This window comes from Natrix helvetica (genome assembly GCF_964273705.1).
Source record: "Natrix helvetica genome assembly, chromosome: 1".
Taxonomy (NCBI): Eukaryota; Metazoa; Chordata; class Lepidosauria; order Squamata; family Natricidae; genus Natrix; species Natrix helvetica.
Window position 1 is genome coordinate 233,603,496 of NC_138548.1, and position 15,044 is coordinate 233,618,539.

A 15,044-nucleotide genomic window follows, 5' to 3' on the forward strand; every position below is an offset into this window, starting at 1 on the left:
CCTTTCAGAGAAAACTGGATTAGTCTGACCTGCTTCCTATGTTTCTGTGTGAAGAGGCAAAGGGGAAATTGCCTACAGTGCCGGCAGGAGGGATAACTTTTTTTAAATAAAGCAGCTGTGCCAGGTGTATCATTATACAAATGCTTTTGCAGTCTGATGAAAGAGTTTGTGCAATAAACATTTCCAAATCTTGTTACATAAATGGAGTGTAGACACACCCCGCTTCATCCCCATCTTGACATCTGGCCCTGGAAGCAAAGCTGAATAGCCTTGAAATTTGTGAGAAACGTTTTTTCCCCCCATTCATGTAGATTTGCTGACATAGTTCTTCAAATCTCAAAATCTTAAACGCTGAAAACATTTGTAAGTTTTGATATCCTCTGAAGTTGTTTCTGTTGCTTGGGAGGGAACCTTCATGGTTTGGCCTTGTTCTTTGGAAACGGGAGCCGCCCTTCCTTAGCTTGATCACTGATTTGTCTAATCCTCCCTAATCTAGCAGCATCTTTCATAATATGCATCTTCAATTCTAGCTGTCTCCACGGCAAATTCCCAGGAATTCCCAGGCAAATTCCCATTGTTCTGGAGCTACCCAGTTTTAGGTAAATGTAGATAAATCCGCTGCCTGGGAAAACTGGGCTTTTATCGGTGTCATTTACCAAGTTGTTCTCTGTAGCATCTTGGGTCTACTAGGCTTTCTCAAGGGTCATTTATAGGGGGCAGAAATTGATTTAGCTAAGTGTAAAACTTGCATCCAAAGGTACTGTAGCTTAATACATACTGTACTACAGAGGTGGTATTCAGCAGGTTCTGACCAGTTCTGGAGAACCGGTAGCAGAAATTTTGAGTAGTTCAGAAAACTGGTAAACATCACCTCTGACTGCCATCGCCCCCATCTATTCGCTGCCTCCCGAGTCCCAGCTGATCGGGAGGGAATGGAGATTTTGCAGTATCCTTCTCCCGCCATGCCCACCAAGCCATGCCCACAGAACTGGTAGTAAAAAAAATTGAATCCCACCACTGTCGTACTGTCATGCTGTTTCTTTGAAACTACTTCTAGTCTTCAGAAGCTACCATATAGCAATAGCACGTAGACTTATATACCGCTTCCTAGTGCTTTACAGCCCTCTCTAAGCGGTTTACAAATGTTAGCTATTGCCCCCAACAATCTGGCTCCTCATTTTACGACCTCAGAAGGATGGAAGGCTGAGTCAACCTTAAGCTGGCAAAGAAAACCAAAAATATCTCAGAAACTGAGTAGACCTTGGGGTCTTGGCTCTTCAGAAGAAAATGAGGCAATACTGGGTCATTACACTAATATTTATTTTGTATGTGCAACTATTTTCCTCTTTTTTTTCTTTTGGTGTATCATTACATCTCTTAATAGATCCCTTGTCTTTTCCTTCCTATGGAATTTCGTCTTCTTGGCCGAAAATGTTTACTTTCTTTTACACTTATTTCATATATTTTTTTTGATTGATTAATTGATTGAATATAAAAGTATTGGCAAACAAGCATCTGAAAACATGGTGTTTTTTTTCCTTTTTACAGGTGGCAGCTCAGCAAAGCAGACAACCTGGGAAGGAGGACACCGCGTGCCCACAGTTGCATATTGGCCAGGGAAGATCCCAGCAAATATGACGAGCCTTTTGATGTTAAGGTAGGAGAGGAAAATGCTTTCCGTTATGGATTGTTCATGTAAGATTCCTTTATGTTCTATCTAGAATAATGTGTGGATGACTGACTCCCAAACCATAGCAAGCTGAGCTGCTAGAACAGCTGAGAGCACACATTCCTCAATATGGAAGAACTTGTCATCTCTGAAGTGATAAAAAATGGTCAGAAATAAAAGATACTAACTGGTAATGACTTCTGTAAAGTTCCACAGCGTTTTGCAATCTATTGCTTTCCTTGACCCTTCCTTCAGGCCCATGGAGACCATTTGTAAACAAGGCTGTAGAATAGGGCTGTTGAACAGCCAAGCAGGTCAGTTGCTGATCCTTCATTGTTTGTCAGAGCTGTTTGTTCTCCTAAATAAAGCTGAGTTCGAAAGGGATCAAAAGTTTACTTTTGAGATGTTTGCTCAGAAACAGTTTTCAAAATATTTTTCTTCTTGGGATTATAATAAACATCTTGTCATAATTCTGGAACTGCTTTGCCATCGTTGGCCTGGAATAACTTTTTTTCTCTCAGGAGTCAAGGGAATTGATGCTGTATGTTGTAATTCCCAAACGACCTTATTTTTCAGAGTATAAGACGCGCCGGAGTATAAGACACACCAAGATTTTTTTTTAAAGAATTTTATTGATTTTAAAACATTTACAGGAAAGGGTAAGTGGATATACAAAAATTTTGGCAGCTCCATCGTGCTAGAGGTAGAAATATCTCCAAATCTCATAACTTTTACAGAAAAGAAAAAACAAAAGATAAAAGATAAGCAGAAACAGCGTCTTGTTATACATTGTATCAACCATGTGTTCAATCATCTCTTTTGCCACTTTCTAATATATCAACAATTACAATGATATTTCAAATACATTTATTTTTGTGACCTGAGTCTTTTCGATATTGCTCCCTCCCCCCTGTCTTCAGGCAGAGCCGCAGCCCCTCCCTCCTTCATATCTTGTGTATTGTCACCTTTTTCATTACCTCTTATATTTTCGTCCTCTAGGAGGGCACTATGTTTTTTAAATGAAGGTCTCTGCCTCCACAACTGTGTTAATTCTAATTCTGTTTCCCTCCCAGAAGATCAACATTCCTTCTGGCAATAACCATCTAAACCAAACTCCTTTATTATATAATTTCTTTGATAAGGAGGAATACTTCCTCCTCTTATCTCTTATTTTTTTTTGGAATTTGCTTAAGTAATTTCTTTGTCTTTATATTTTAGTGGTCCTCCCCTTTGGGCCCCTAGCACCTCATCCCTCGTGGTCTTCCTAAGAAATTTAACATGTACTTCCCTTGGAACATTATGTGTTCTGGCATATGCTGAGTTGATCCTGTAAACCAGATCCATATCCCACCACAACTGTTCTTTATCTCTCTTAATATATTCTGCTAAGATTGTACTCATAATATCCTTAAGATCTTCATCTTCTGTCTCAGGTAGGTTCTGGAATCTGAGAAAAAAGGTTCTGGAATCTGAGAAAAAAGGAATCTATCTTTACCATAAAATTTTCCAATTCTCTATTCCCCTTCTGGACTGCCTTAACCTCCTCCCCCAGCCCAACTGCATCCTTCTCCAGCACACCGATTCTTTGTTTATTTTCTGTTGTTTGCTGCTGTATACCTCTGAGCTCTTCTTTAAAATCTGCCACCTCTTTTTTCAACTCATTTTGTCCCTTCATAAGAGTCTGGAACATTTGGATAACAGATAGATCTTTTGAACTCTCTCCAGTCCCTTCTTGTTGTAAAAATGATGGAATTTTTGTCTGTTGAGTCGTTGGGCTGGATGTAGAGGAGGTGTAGGTGCCGGGGCTACCTTGCCTGAAGGTGGTTTTCTAGGCCCCATTTGTCTGAGTTCAGAGATGACTGTAAGTCTTTTGCAAAAGAAATGGAGTCTGTGGAGTGTGCAGCTGGGTGAGTCCGAGAAGACAGGCAAATCCAAAAGTGAAAGTTAATCCGCAGTCACAGTTCCAAGCCAAAAAAAAAAGAAAATCAAATAATCCAAATCCAGAAAGACCACATAACAGGAGGAGCTCCAGGAGTCCTTCAGGGGGAAGTAGTAATATAAAGCCAGGAATTTCTTCAAAGGTAGTTTCAAAAGGCAAATTTCATTTATAAGTGCGAAGAAGAAGACGGAAGTGGGCCATCTTGGCTCCCCCTTCCACAGGGAACCAGGGAGCAGAACATCAAAAATTTCCATAAAGTTTTTAAAACAGCTCAGCAATCACCTCTTGCAGTTGTGATATAAATCTTTCTCACATAGTTAGTGCAAGTGGATAATTCAACTTTTGCTCTCTCTCTCCATTCTGAGATTGAGAGATAGTCCAAATGCCGCTTTACCCGAGGGGGGTGAAAGAACCCCCCTCCAATCTTCCAACTTCAAATAGATTGAATCCACAACTTACAAAAGGCTGCTGCTCATCGATTAAGGAGGGTTAGAGAGATTGGAGCGAACTTCTCACCTCCAGCACTTCAGCTGCTACTTCTGATTAATTGCTTCCTTCCGGAGTTCATTCAGCGAAGGTGCAGGCAGCCGACTGCTGCACTATGCACCCCCCTCGCTCCCCGGCTCCTGAGGCGAGGCTGGAAACCCCACACGGCTGCCGCCGATTCCGGGGGTTCCAGCAAGCCACCCTATGGCAGATGGTCCCTCCGAGACCGCCTGTGCTCCTAAAAGGAGCCCACCGGGGAAGCGAACGAAGCGACCTCCCAAGACACACCAAGATTTTGAAGAGGCAAATTAAAAAAAAAAAGTTTTGCACTCTGCAGACCTCACAAAAACGGGCCCGTTTTTTGTCAAAAAAAGGGCATGCATAGCCTTTAGGAGGCTTATAGAGTGCGCCTGGGGGCTGGGGGGGGGGCAAAAATGAGCAAGAAACGGCCTGTTTTTTGCTCATTTTTTCCCTCCCCAGCTTCCAGGAACACTCTGGAAGCCTCATAAAGGCTCTGCATGGCGATTTTTGCAAAGGGGGCGGGGTTTCGGAAGCCAAAAATGCTGGATTCAGTGTATAAGACGCACCCAGATTTTCACCCTCTATTTTGAGGGGGAAAGGTGCATCTTATAATCCGAAAAATACGGTATATTTCTGTAACTTAATCTTCATGTTGTCTTGGTCAGGAGTGTTAACTGCATATGGGATGAAGGTTGCCCATTCAGACATTCCTACCATGAACTCACCAATGTGAAAAATTGCACACTTCCTAATGAGCAAGTTATAAATATTAATTTGGGTCCATCTTGATGTTATGATTGCAAAGACTTTTAGAAACATTCAGACATCACTTTATAAACTATACCTTAGTGTGGAATATGCCTGTTCTCATTTGGCTTGGTTACTTTCGCTTTTGCTCCCACATGACTGGAAGGGAGCTTGGAAGCATCTGCATTTATTTAAACCATATTTGCTGTTGTAGTTTATGTTATTGGTTTCAACAACATAAAGAATAACTAAGCCAGATTTGGAAAACATATCTTAAAATTGGTAGTGAAGCTTCCAAGGTGAGTAAAGCAGTGCAATACAATGAGTAAGTGCATGAGGAAAACTAGACTCTTTACTAAGATTAACCACTCCTCCACCAATCCCTTCTAGTTCCAGCTCCGCGCACAGAACACAACCAGCACTTCCCACCCCCAAAATAGTGGTACCTATTGTGAGATTTCATCTTCTTTGAACTTCAAAATGTTCTGGCATTATCTGAGTAAACTTCAACCTGTATTAAAGGTTGCTAAGTGCCTTTTTTTTTTAGTTCAGATCTAACAACCCTGTTCCCTCTTACACCTGCTTTGGGCAGGGTATTTGCCTTTCACAGCATTAAATTTGTCTTTAATTTAAATAATTTATTATGTCATTAATAATTTGGCTTTATTTGCAACTTCAGATGAGTTTCACAGGTGTTATTCCTTTATTACTGGCATTATAAAAGTAATTTTCACTCATGGAAGTGTCACAGCAGTTCTAATTAATGCTAATAAAGGCTACAACACTTTGTGCACTTAGTTATTTATTTAAAGTATTTGTGCAGTAATTACTACCTCAGCAGTTATTGGCTGTTACACAGACCACTCACAGAAGTTCCTGGTAATATTATTTCCAGATGCATTCAAAGTACTATCATCAGATCAGATGCATGAGACCTGGGAACCCATCCCCATGTCACCTTTTTATCTGCTTATTTTGATCCTGCAGTGAAATGTTCTTTATGTTCCATTGTAATGTTAGGTTCTTAATTGATCACTCAGTCAATTATTATGCCAAATCAGGACTGCTGCATTATGACCATTTTATTAAATCCATCAGCTCCTATATTTTGGGAATACTATTTAACTTTTAGATTGATAGTTCTTGGATAACTGTTGATAAATTTTGCTTCAAGGATGTCATATTGCAAGAAGTTAAAACCCACCCCACTCTTAGAAAATGAAATATTTTAGGAAATATTAAAAAGGGCAGAATATTTCCCCTAAAAGGGAGGCAGAAACTCAGCTCCCCCCCCCCCCCTTGTTAATGGGACATTAAGGCCTGAGCCAGCTCATCTGCAACACAAAAGACATGGCCTCCAGGATATAATAGGACCCATCTAGCAACAGAAACTCACTACATGGCACCTGGGAAGAGTACATCATCCAGCAAGGCTCAACCAAGATTGGGACTTAGGACAGCCTATAAAGTTTCCCCTGCATGGCCTCATGGAAGTCTGACAACCAATGAGAATACAAGCTCAAATTCAAAAGCTCAGAGAGGGCATAAAACCCAGGGGCTCTCAGCATCTCTTCCCTTTTTCTTCAAGACCTTGAAGCATGTGATCCTGTCTACCATTAAACCATGTTTCCAAGCAGTCTCCATGTTTCCAGTGCCTTTTTCCCCACTTGGAACTGAACCCAGAAGAACATTTCTTCCAACAATATCTAAAGAGTCAAATATCTTTTCCACACTTCCTTGTTATAGAGTTCTTCCCTCATCCTTAACTCAGCAGAAAACTATTCTTGTGTAATATCTGTTGTCCTTGTGTCTGATCCATTTCCTTCCTCTTTTCCCATTCACTGCCACCTACCCGACTTCCTTCCAACCTACCGGTAATAAAAAATAAAGCCTAACAAGTTTTATGCACTTTCAGCCTGTATGTGAATAGCAACAGGATTAGAAGGAAACCAGTACTCGAACTCCAGGAAAATATTGTGAGTCAGCATGTATTTTTATCCTGGAAGAGGGCATTTGAATTCTATGTCTTTTTAATAATTAATAATAATAATTTATTAAATTTCTAGACCGCCCCCTCTCCCCGGAGGGACTCGGGGCGGTGTACAGGAATAAATTTAAAACATACAAACAATCATACACATAGGTAAAAATCAAATTAAACAACCCCTGTACAATTTATAAAAATTAAAAGACAGACTTTAAAACCAATCTTAAAAATTTAGAAATAGAACTGAGGTGGGATAGGTGGAATTAGGCCAAGCCGGCTAGCTGGAATAGGTGGGTTTTAAGTTTCTGACGGAAGGAGCGGAGATCCGTAGTCATTCTGATGTCGGGGGGAAGGTCATTCCAGAGGGTCGGGCCCATCACAGAGAAGGCCCTTCCCCTAGGCGTCGCCTGCTGGCACAGCCTAGTGGACAGCACCCGGAGGAGTCCCTCTCTGTGTGAGCGAATCGGCCGGAGGGATGTATGGGGCAGGATACGATCCCGCAAATAACTAGGTCCTGTGCCATGGAGCGCCTTAAAAATGATGGTCAACACCTTGAAGCACACCCGAAAAGCCACAGGTAGCCAGTGTAGCCCGCGCAGGAGAGGTGTTACGTGGGAGTAGCTAGAGACTCCCGAGACTGCCCGCGCGGCCGCATTCTGAACCAGCTGCAGGGCGCTCCGGTCCAATAGGGGACGCAATTGGCGCACCAGGTGAACCTGGTGGAACGCCCCCCTGGCCACGGCTGTCACATGGTCATCGATGGACAGCCGGGTATCCAGAAGGACGCCCAAATTGCGTACCCGATCCACGGGGGCCAGACGTTCACCCCCAATGGCCAGTGATGGAGTAAGCTGGTTGAACTGGGGCGCCGGTAGCCACAGCCACTCAGTCTTGGACGGATTGAGCTTGAGTCTGTTACTTCCCATCCAGATCCGTATGGCTTCCAGACACCGGGACATCACTTCGATAGCATCGTTGGGGTGGTTTGGGGTAGAAATGTACAGCTGGGTATCATCCGCGTACAGATGGTAGTCTACCCCAAACCCACGAATGATCTTGGCCAGCGGCTTCATATATGTATTGAACAGGAGAGGCGAGAGGACCGACCCTTGTGGCACCCCACAAGAGAGCGGCCTCGAGGTCGACCTCTGCCCCCCTGCCAATACAAATTGCACTCGGCCAGAGAGGTAGGAGGAGAACCACTGCAAAACGGTGCCCCTCACCCCCAACCCCTCCAATAGTGTTCTAACAGTTTAGGAAACTGAAGTCCGGACAATATGCAAGTCTGAAAATGTATCTCAGATCTGTTTGCTAGCTAGTGAAGTCACCTATGCTAAGGAAAGGGGAACAGCATCCTATGATAAACAGATTTTTAAAAAAAGAACCAGGAAGAAGCTCTGCAAAACAGTTTAAGCCCCCTCTCAAAATAGCCTCCAAAATAAAATCATAAGATTAACATTTTAAAATAAACTTTTAAAAATTGAAAGCAGTAGGAAACAATTACAAGTTTCAGGTTGGGAAAGGAAGAGGCAGCAGCAAGGCAAGGAAATTAACTCAGCTGCATTGGGTAAGAGGCAAGCCCAGGTGTCCTTGCTGGCAGGACTCCAGGATCTTATGGAAAATTTAGTAGGCATCTATTAGAAAAAACTTACTAATTGTGCAATTTTATCAAGGCTCAGTGTTCCTTTTGGAATCATTAAGATTTTTAAAAACATCTTGCATTTTTAACCTGGCTAAAATTGGTACCCCACCCATTAGGGAGATAATACGTAAATATATTAGTTTCAAATTCTATAAATGCACTTGTGTGTGTTCAAAGATCAACAGAGGTCAAGTTAGTAACTCACATATTACTATTGTAGCTTTCATTGCATCTCACACACATAAATCCAATTATCAGGAGTCTTAGTTGTCTTTCTGATCAAGACTACCAGTCTCCTTCCATGAAATTTAACTCCATTGGCAACTCCATAAAGGTTCCCAATTCTTACGATATGCTTATTCTTAAGCTATGGTTTGTAGAAGCCAGTTAGCAATTACTAATTGTTTCAGGTTTCTATTACATGTACTTTTAATTATTTGAATTTTATTAGTGGAATCATTGATCAATAAATTCTTTTTTTTTAAAAAAAAAAGAGGCATTACATTGTCTGGAAAGCAGAAAGAGAGGTGATACTCATAACACTGTATGTTTTTCCTTCTCTTTCATGGAATTGATATTTGTTTATCAGTCTACATTGGTTTTGCACCCATAAGGAGGCAATTCTTTCCCTGAATTTTGTGGAGTTGGCATTTTTTTCTCCTTCCCTTGGGAAAAAACTGTATATCCATCTCCCATTTCTCATAGGATAGACGTTACTACTTCTACCATAATCTGCCATGCCTAATCACTTAGTTAATGGCTTTTGATGAATGCCACTTGCAAGGCCTTGATGATTTCCTGCTTGTTAAAAAATAGGCCAGTGAATTAGGTCATCTAATGAATAGAAGAAATTGCGCTGTCATTGGTTGGTTGGTCCCTTGACTTAAGTCTGCAGACTGAGAAACTTTTCTCTCTATGGATGTGACTTTGTGTGCTTATGTAAGATATTTATGGAAGAAACAGTGTTGTTAGATTTACGTAGACAAAAAAAGAAACAAAAGAAAAATACATTTTTCCACCATGTATTTATAGAATAAAGGTTCAGGTAATTGGAATCTTCTAGTTTGTTTACTGGGGTCCCTATTTAGCACAACAGGTTGTGTGAGTAAAACCATGATTATTAAGACCTCATCCTTGTCTTCTGCTCACCTTGGCATGAAGATGCCTCACTAATAATTTCCAGAGGATGTATTTTTAGGAGAGATAAGGAGAGTGCACACGCGCGCGCGCACACACACACACACACACACACACACACACACACACACACACACACACTGGTCCCCAAAGAAATGTAAGCTGTGCCAATTTGGCACATACCATTCAAAGGAGACAATCAAAAAAGACAAAAGGAAGCAAAAAAAGACAAAACACTTCCTTGTCAACAATCAGCACCCAGATAAGCAGAGATTAACACCAAGATTAATGCTAGACCAACAATCAAGACACAAACAATACCCCAATCAACAACTATTCCAATTCCAAATAAATAAGGTAAAAGTAAACAACAACCTAATCAAGAAACCAACAAGATCACTCTTACCAACACTGACAGGACTAGCCACTTGTATATAAACAGAGAGCAGACCCCCACTCCTTCCCGGCACTGATCTCCAAATATTCTATCTGTGCCCATTTATCATCTCAGGTTTGGGGTTTCATTTGTCTGTCTAGAATCATTAAGATGAGTGGGCATTATGGGAAGAACACTTACTTTAGGCCAAATAGGGCAGCAGATGGTTTGAGAAGTAATTTAATTTATTTACGGTCACAGGCCAAAATACAAGTACTACAAAGAGACATAAGAGAATTGATCATAGCATCATAGCAATCAGTCACCAGAAAGTTAACTAAGGAAAGTTACAGCATTCTCCTCTAATGGTTACAGCTCTTAAGAAAAATTTGGAAACCTGAGAGGTGATGTATGAGGAGCCATCTCCAAGACAATATACAAACAAATTACAGCCATTAGGTCTAGAAGGGATGATTTCAAGAAGAGACAGTAACTTGGATCTGTCTGTGTTATACATGGGACAAAATAGAAAGACGTGCTCGATAGTTTCAAGGTTTGAGAAGTAGTATATGGTGATGAAAAGGACACTAAAGGGCATTTAGGGGGAAAAAAGGAAATCATCATAATCTGTCAAAGCTTGTTTTGTCCTCTTAAGTGGTATTTGGCAGCAGAAGAAATGCATAGCAAAAAGAGAAGACACAAACTCACCCGTTTCGTTCGTTTGAAGAAGATTGTGATAGGACTGTGAGAAGTTTCGCTTTTGAAGAGAAAAATCCTCCCTAAAGAAAAGTTCAAATGGTTGCCTTTCTTAAAGATTCTGTTGGACTTACCCAGAAATAACTAGAGTGGAGGAAGCCTGGATTTAGAGTCCACAACAATAAAAAGACTGTAATATAGAAAGGCCACAGCACTGCAAAATGCCAGGATGTCTTTTCTTGCCCTTCTTTGGTTGGATCTTGTTGGATAATTATAATAATGTATATATATGTATTGGTATGACAAGTAGTAATTGGATATGAATATTGAATGGTACCTATGAAAGGAAGATTAGAAATTATTTGGTTATATATAAAGGTTAATAAAAAAGAACTAAGTTGAATTTAGCTAAGTTTTGATTATTAGGTGGGGGAAATGCTATGATAATGGATAGAGTTAAATGAAGGAGGGATAATGATAACAATGTATATATGTATGGGTACAACATAAGTAAATTGGATGTAAATTATAAATAGTGATTTGGAAAGGAGGATTAGACATTTTTGTTACTGAATATTATTAATGTTTAATTAGAATAGGCTATAAGGATATAGTGTTATTGGAGGATATTAGAAATAACAAATGAAATGTCAGTATGTGGTCAGGTTTTAAATCTTGGTACATTTTATGATGAAGGACATTTAAACAATTATAGTCAAATGAAAATGGAGGTATGATGATGATAATATGTATAAAAATATCTGATTTAAAATACTTGAGTTAATACAAATTTTGTGACGACAGTGGAAGAGATGCACGAAAGCGTTTTGTGACCAACTGATACACTTTCTACAGTATGTAAAGAAGGAGGATTCTTTGTGTCGTGTTTGTTTTGAAAATTTAAAATAAAATAAAAACTTTTAATTTAAAAAAAACAGTTCTCCAAAACCATCCACTTACAGCCTCTCCAGAGTTTCTTTAAGAAAGAACTGGATAGAACTGTGGGGCTCTGGGTCATTCAGTTCTGCATGGCTAGGAAGTAAATTTGCTCAAATACAGTAGGTGAGTAAATGAGATACAGTTAGTCTTCAATTTACGACCAGGACTGAGCTCAAAATTTCCTTAGCTAAGCAAGACAGTTGAGTGAATTTTGCCCCATTTTAAAACCTTTCCACTGTTGTTAAGTGAATCACTGCAGTTGTTAAGTTAGTAACATGGTTGTTAAGTGAATCTGGCTTGTCAGAAGGTCACAAAAGGGGATCACATGACCCTGGGACACAGAGACAGTCATAAATATGAACCAGTTGCCAAGCATCTGAATTTTGATCAAATGACCATAGGGATGCTGCAACGGTCATGAGTATGAAAAGCAGTTCATAAGTCACTTTTTTCGTTCTAACTTCAAATGGTCACTAAACAAATGGTTGTAAGACGAGGACTAGCTGTCTTTGGGGCTGCAGTTACAAAACTAGCCAAAAGGCAAAAAATATATTTGCATATATGTGATTGGATTTAGCTCCCTAAAAGAAAAAGCTAGCCTAGAAATATCTTAGAAAGATTTTGTCTTTCTGGGAAATGATAGTGTCTGATAGAATTATTTTCTGTAAAAGCATGTAAATACTTGTGTATTTGTGTTGTGTTGATTATGCTATTTTTTGATGCTTAGCAAACCAAGATAGCTGTTATGCATTTGATGCCAATAGTTTCATGAAGATAATTGGCATTATTTCAGCAAGTTAACTGCCGTTTCTACGGAGTGAGCCAGTCTCATGAAAAATGTTCAAAGTAGTCCAAATACAGAAGAACAATTAAGTTAAATGAAGTATACCCACAGCAGTTGTGGGTTTCAAAATTTTTTAGAACCTCTTCTGTAGATGTGGCCTGCTTTGTGGGAGTGGCTTGCCGGCCATGTGACTGGGTGGGATTGGCTTGCTGGTCATGTCACCAGGTGGGATTGGCTTGCCAGCCATGTGATCGGGTGGGCGTGACCAACTTGCAAAATGTGGTGATACTCACTTAACAACGCTCTTGCTTAGCAACCAAAATGTTGGCTCAGAAACTCTGGCATTTGAAGCATGCAAGTCTTAAAGCTGTCAAGTTACAAGAGCCTTGCACCCCTAACCCTTTAGGGAAAAAAACCCCCAGGGGTGTTCAAACTTGACAGCTTTAAGACTTGTGGACTTCAACTCCCAAAATTCCTCCTCTAGTCATGTTGGCTCAGGAACTCTGGCATTGAAGTGTGCAAGTCTTAAAGCTGTCAAGTTACAAGACCCTTGCACCCCTAACCCTTTAGAAAAAAAAACTCAGGGGTGTTCAAACTTGACAGCTTTAAGACTTGTGGACTTCAACTCCCAGAATTCCTCCTCGCTCTTCATCTTGATGATGTGCGGGTGGGCGGGGGGAGGGAGTTGGAACCGGTTCTAAATGGCACTGTAGATTTGTGGAACCTCTTCTATAGAAGAGGTTAGAACTGGTAGGAACCCACCCCTGACCCACAGGGAGTCATGTAACATGCACTTGAGAATTAAGTTACACCAAAGGATTCAGGAAATGTTCATTTTCAGGCCAGAGATCATGACAAAATTGTGATGATGGACCTTCTTGTTCATAAACAAGGACACCCTGTTTTTACTGATATTTAATAATTAACTCCCGAGTGCTAAGTACGCACTCCAGTACTTAGACCAGTGACCCATGGTCATGACTCTTTTGTTCTCCATCCAATGTTTCTCCTTTGTTTCATGCTGATTACTTTCCCTACAATTATATGTGTTGCCTATGAGCTTGTTGCCCTGTTGCTTTCCAAATCCAAATAGTAACCAGGGACAGAAAGTGAATAGAAACCCTGTGAGACTTCAGTGCATTTTCTGCGCTCTCTCAAGAACACTTGAGTGACCACAGGTGACCACATGATATGGCCACTTTCCTCAAACTAAACAAGCCTCATTTGATCACTGCCTTAATGGGGAAGTCTCCCATTATCTGTGCTTGTTGAGGAACACAGAGCAGAGGCGTTAGTCTCATATGTACAAGGAAGTTCATATTTTGTGTTTTATTAGTTCCCGTCTCATACTTTGGAAAGCGTGAAGAAAGTGAGAATTAAATACAGGTGGTTCTTGACTTATTTCATTTAGTGACCGTTCAAAGTCACAATGGCACTGAAAAAAGTGAGTTAGGACCATTTTTCACACTTCCTACTGTTGCAGCATCCCCATGGTCATGTGATCAAAATTTGTACTCTTGGCAACTGGCTCATATTTATGACTGGCCCATATTTATATGTATCCCAGGATCATGTGATCCACCTTTGTGACCTTTTGACAAGCAAAGTCAATGGGGAAACCAGACGCACTTAACAACCACATTACTGACTTAACTGCGGTGATTCGTTTAACAACTGTGGCAAGAAAAGTCATAAAATGGAGCAAAGCTCACTTAACAACTCTCTTGCTTAACAACTGAAATTCTGGCTTCGTTTGGGGTTGTAGGCCGAGGACTGCCAGTAGTACAGTGGTGGTAAATGTGCTTCTAAGTTAAATTCCTTTACAGTCTGGTTCTGTGAGCTGCCTATGGCACTCTTTTGGTCTACCATCATCATAATTCTCAGCAAGCTAAGCAAAATTCTGTCACATCCATTGTTTTTTGCTGAATTTTTCATGCCTTGTTTGTCAGACCTGGAAGCCATCTTTTGCATTGGGCTTTCAGGCCTGCCACAGTTATTGTGGGAAACTGGGAGGCGGGATTGTATGGAGTGGAGTAGATATAGCCAAAATAACATTCCTTTCTCAGAGAGTCAAGGACATCTTGCCCTGCACCTGGAGTGGCGTGACTGGGAGGCATCTCCAGTTGGGACGGTGCTTGATTGGACCATTTAATGGACATGTGGATGCTGGGCAGGAACTTGAATTTTGGTTTGGGTGGGGAAAACCTGGAAGCTTTCCGATTCGGGTTTTCCCAGATGTGCCAATATGACATCTCTAATAAAATGGAACTTTGAGGAAACTCAAGCCTTTCGTTGGGAGTTTTACTTGGAACCCTGACATTGTTCTTCCTTCAACTTAATGTTAAGCAGATAACCCTCAGTTTTCCCATCCCACAATCTTCATTTTGAATTGGAGATAGGATCTTATTTTACATCAGTTTGCATAATATTTAACTCCTACTTCAGTGAAGAAGACAGGTAGGCTGCAAAATGGCAGAACACTTATCCCCCACCACCACCACTAATGAGATTATTATTATTATTATTTTTTAACAAAATTTTTTATTGGTTTTTCAACATTTATAGGGAAAAGGGTAAATGGACAGGTATACAAATTATGGCAGTTGCAAAGTGTGACAGGC

At 40.6% G+C, this 15,044-nt stretch overlaps 1 protein-coding gene across 1 annotated transcript in view; it reads left to right on the forward strand.

Annotated features, from left to right (window-relative positions):
• The window catches only part of ARSG (arylsulfatase G), a 127,678-nt gene that overhangs the window by 92,113 nt on the left and 20,521 nt on the right, over positions 1-15,044 (forward strand). Inside the window, exon 9 of the mRNA XM_081953772.1 lies at positions 1,549-1,657. Within this exon, the coding sequence (XP_081809898.1) occupies positions 1,549-1,657 (109 nt within the window). The remainder of the gene's footprint in view (positions 1-1,548; positions 1,658-15,044) is intronic.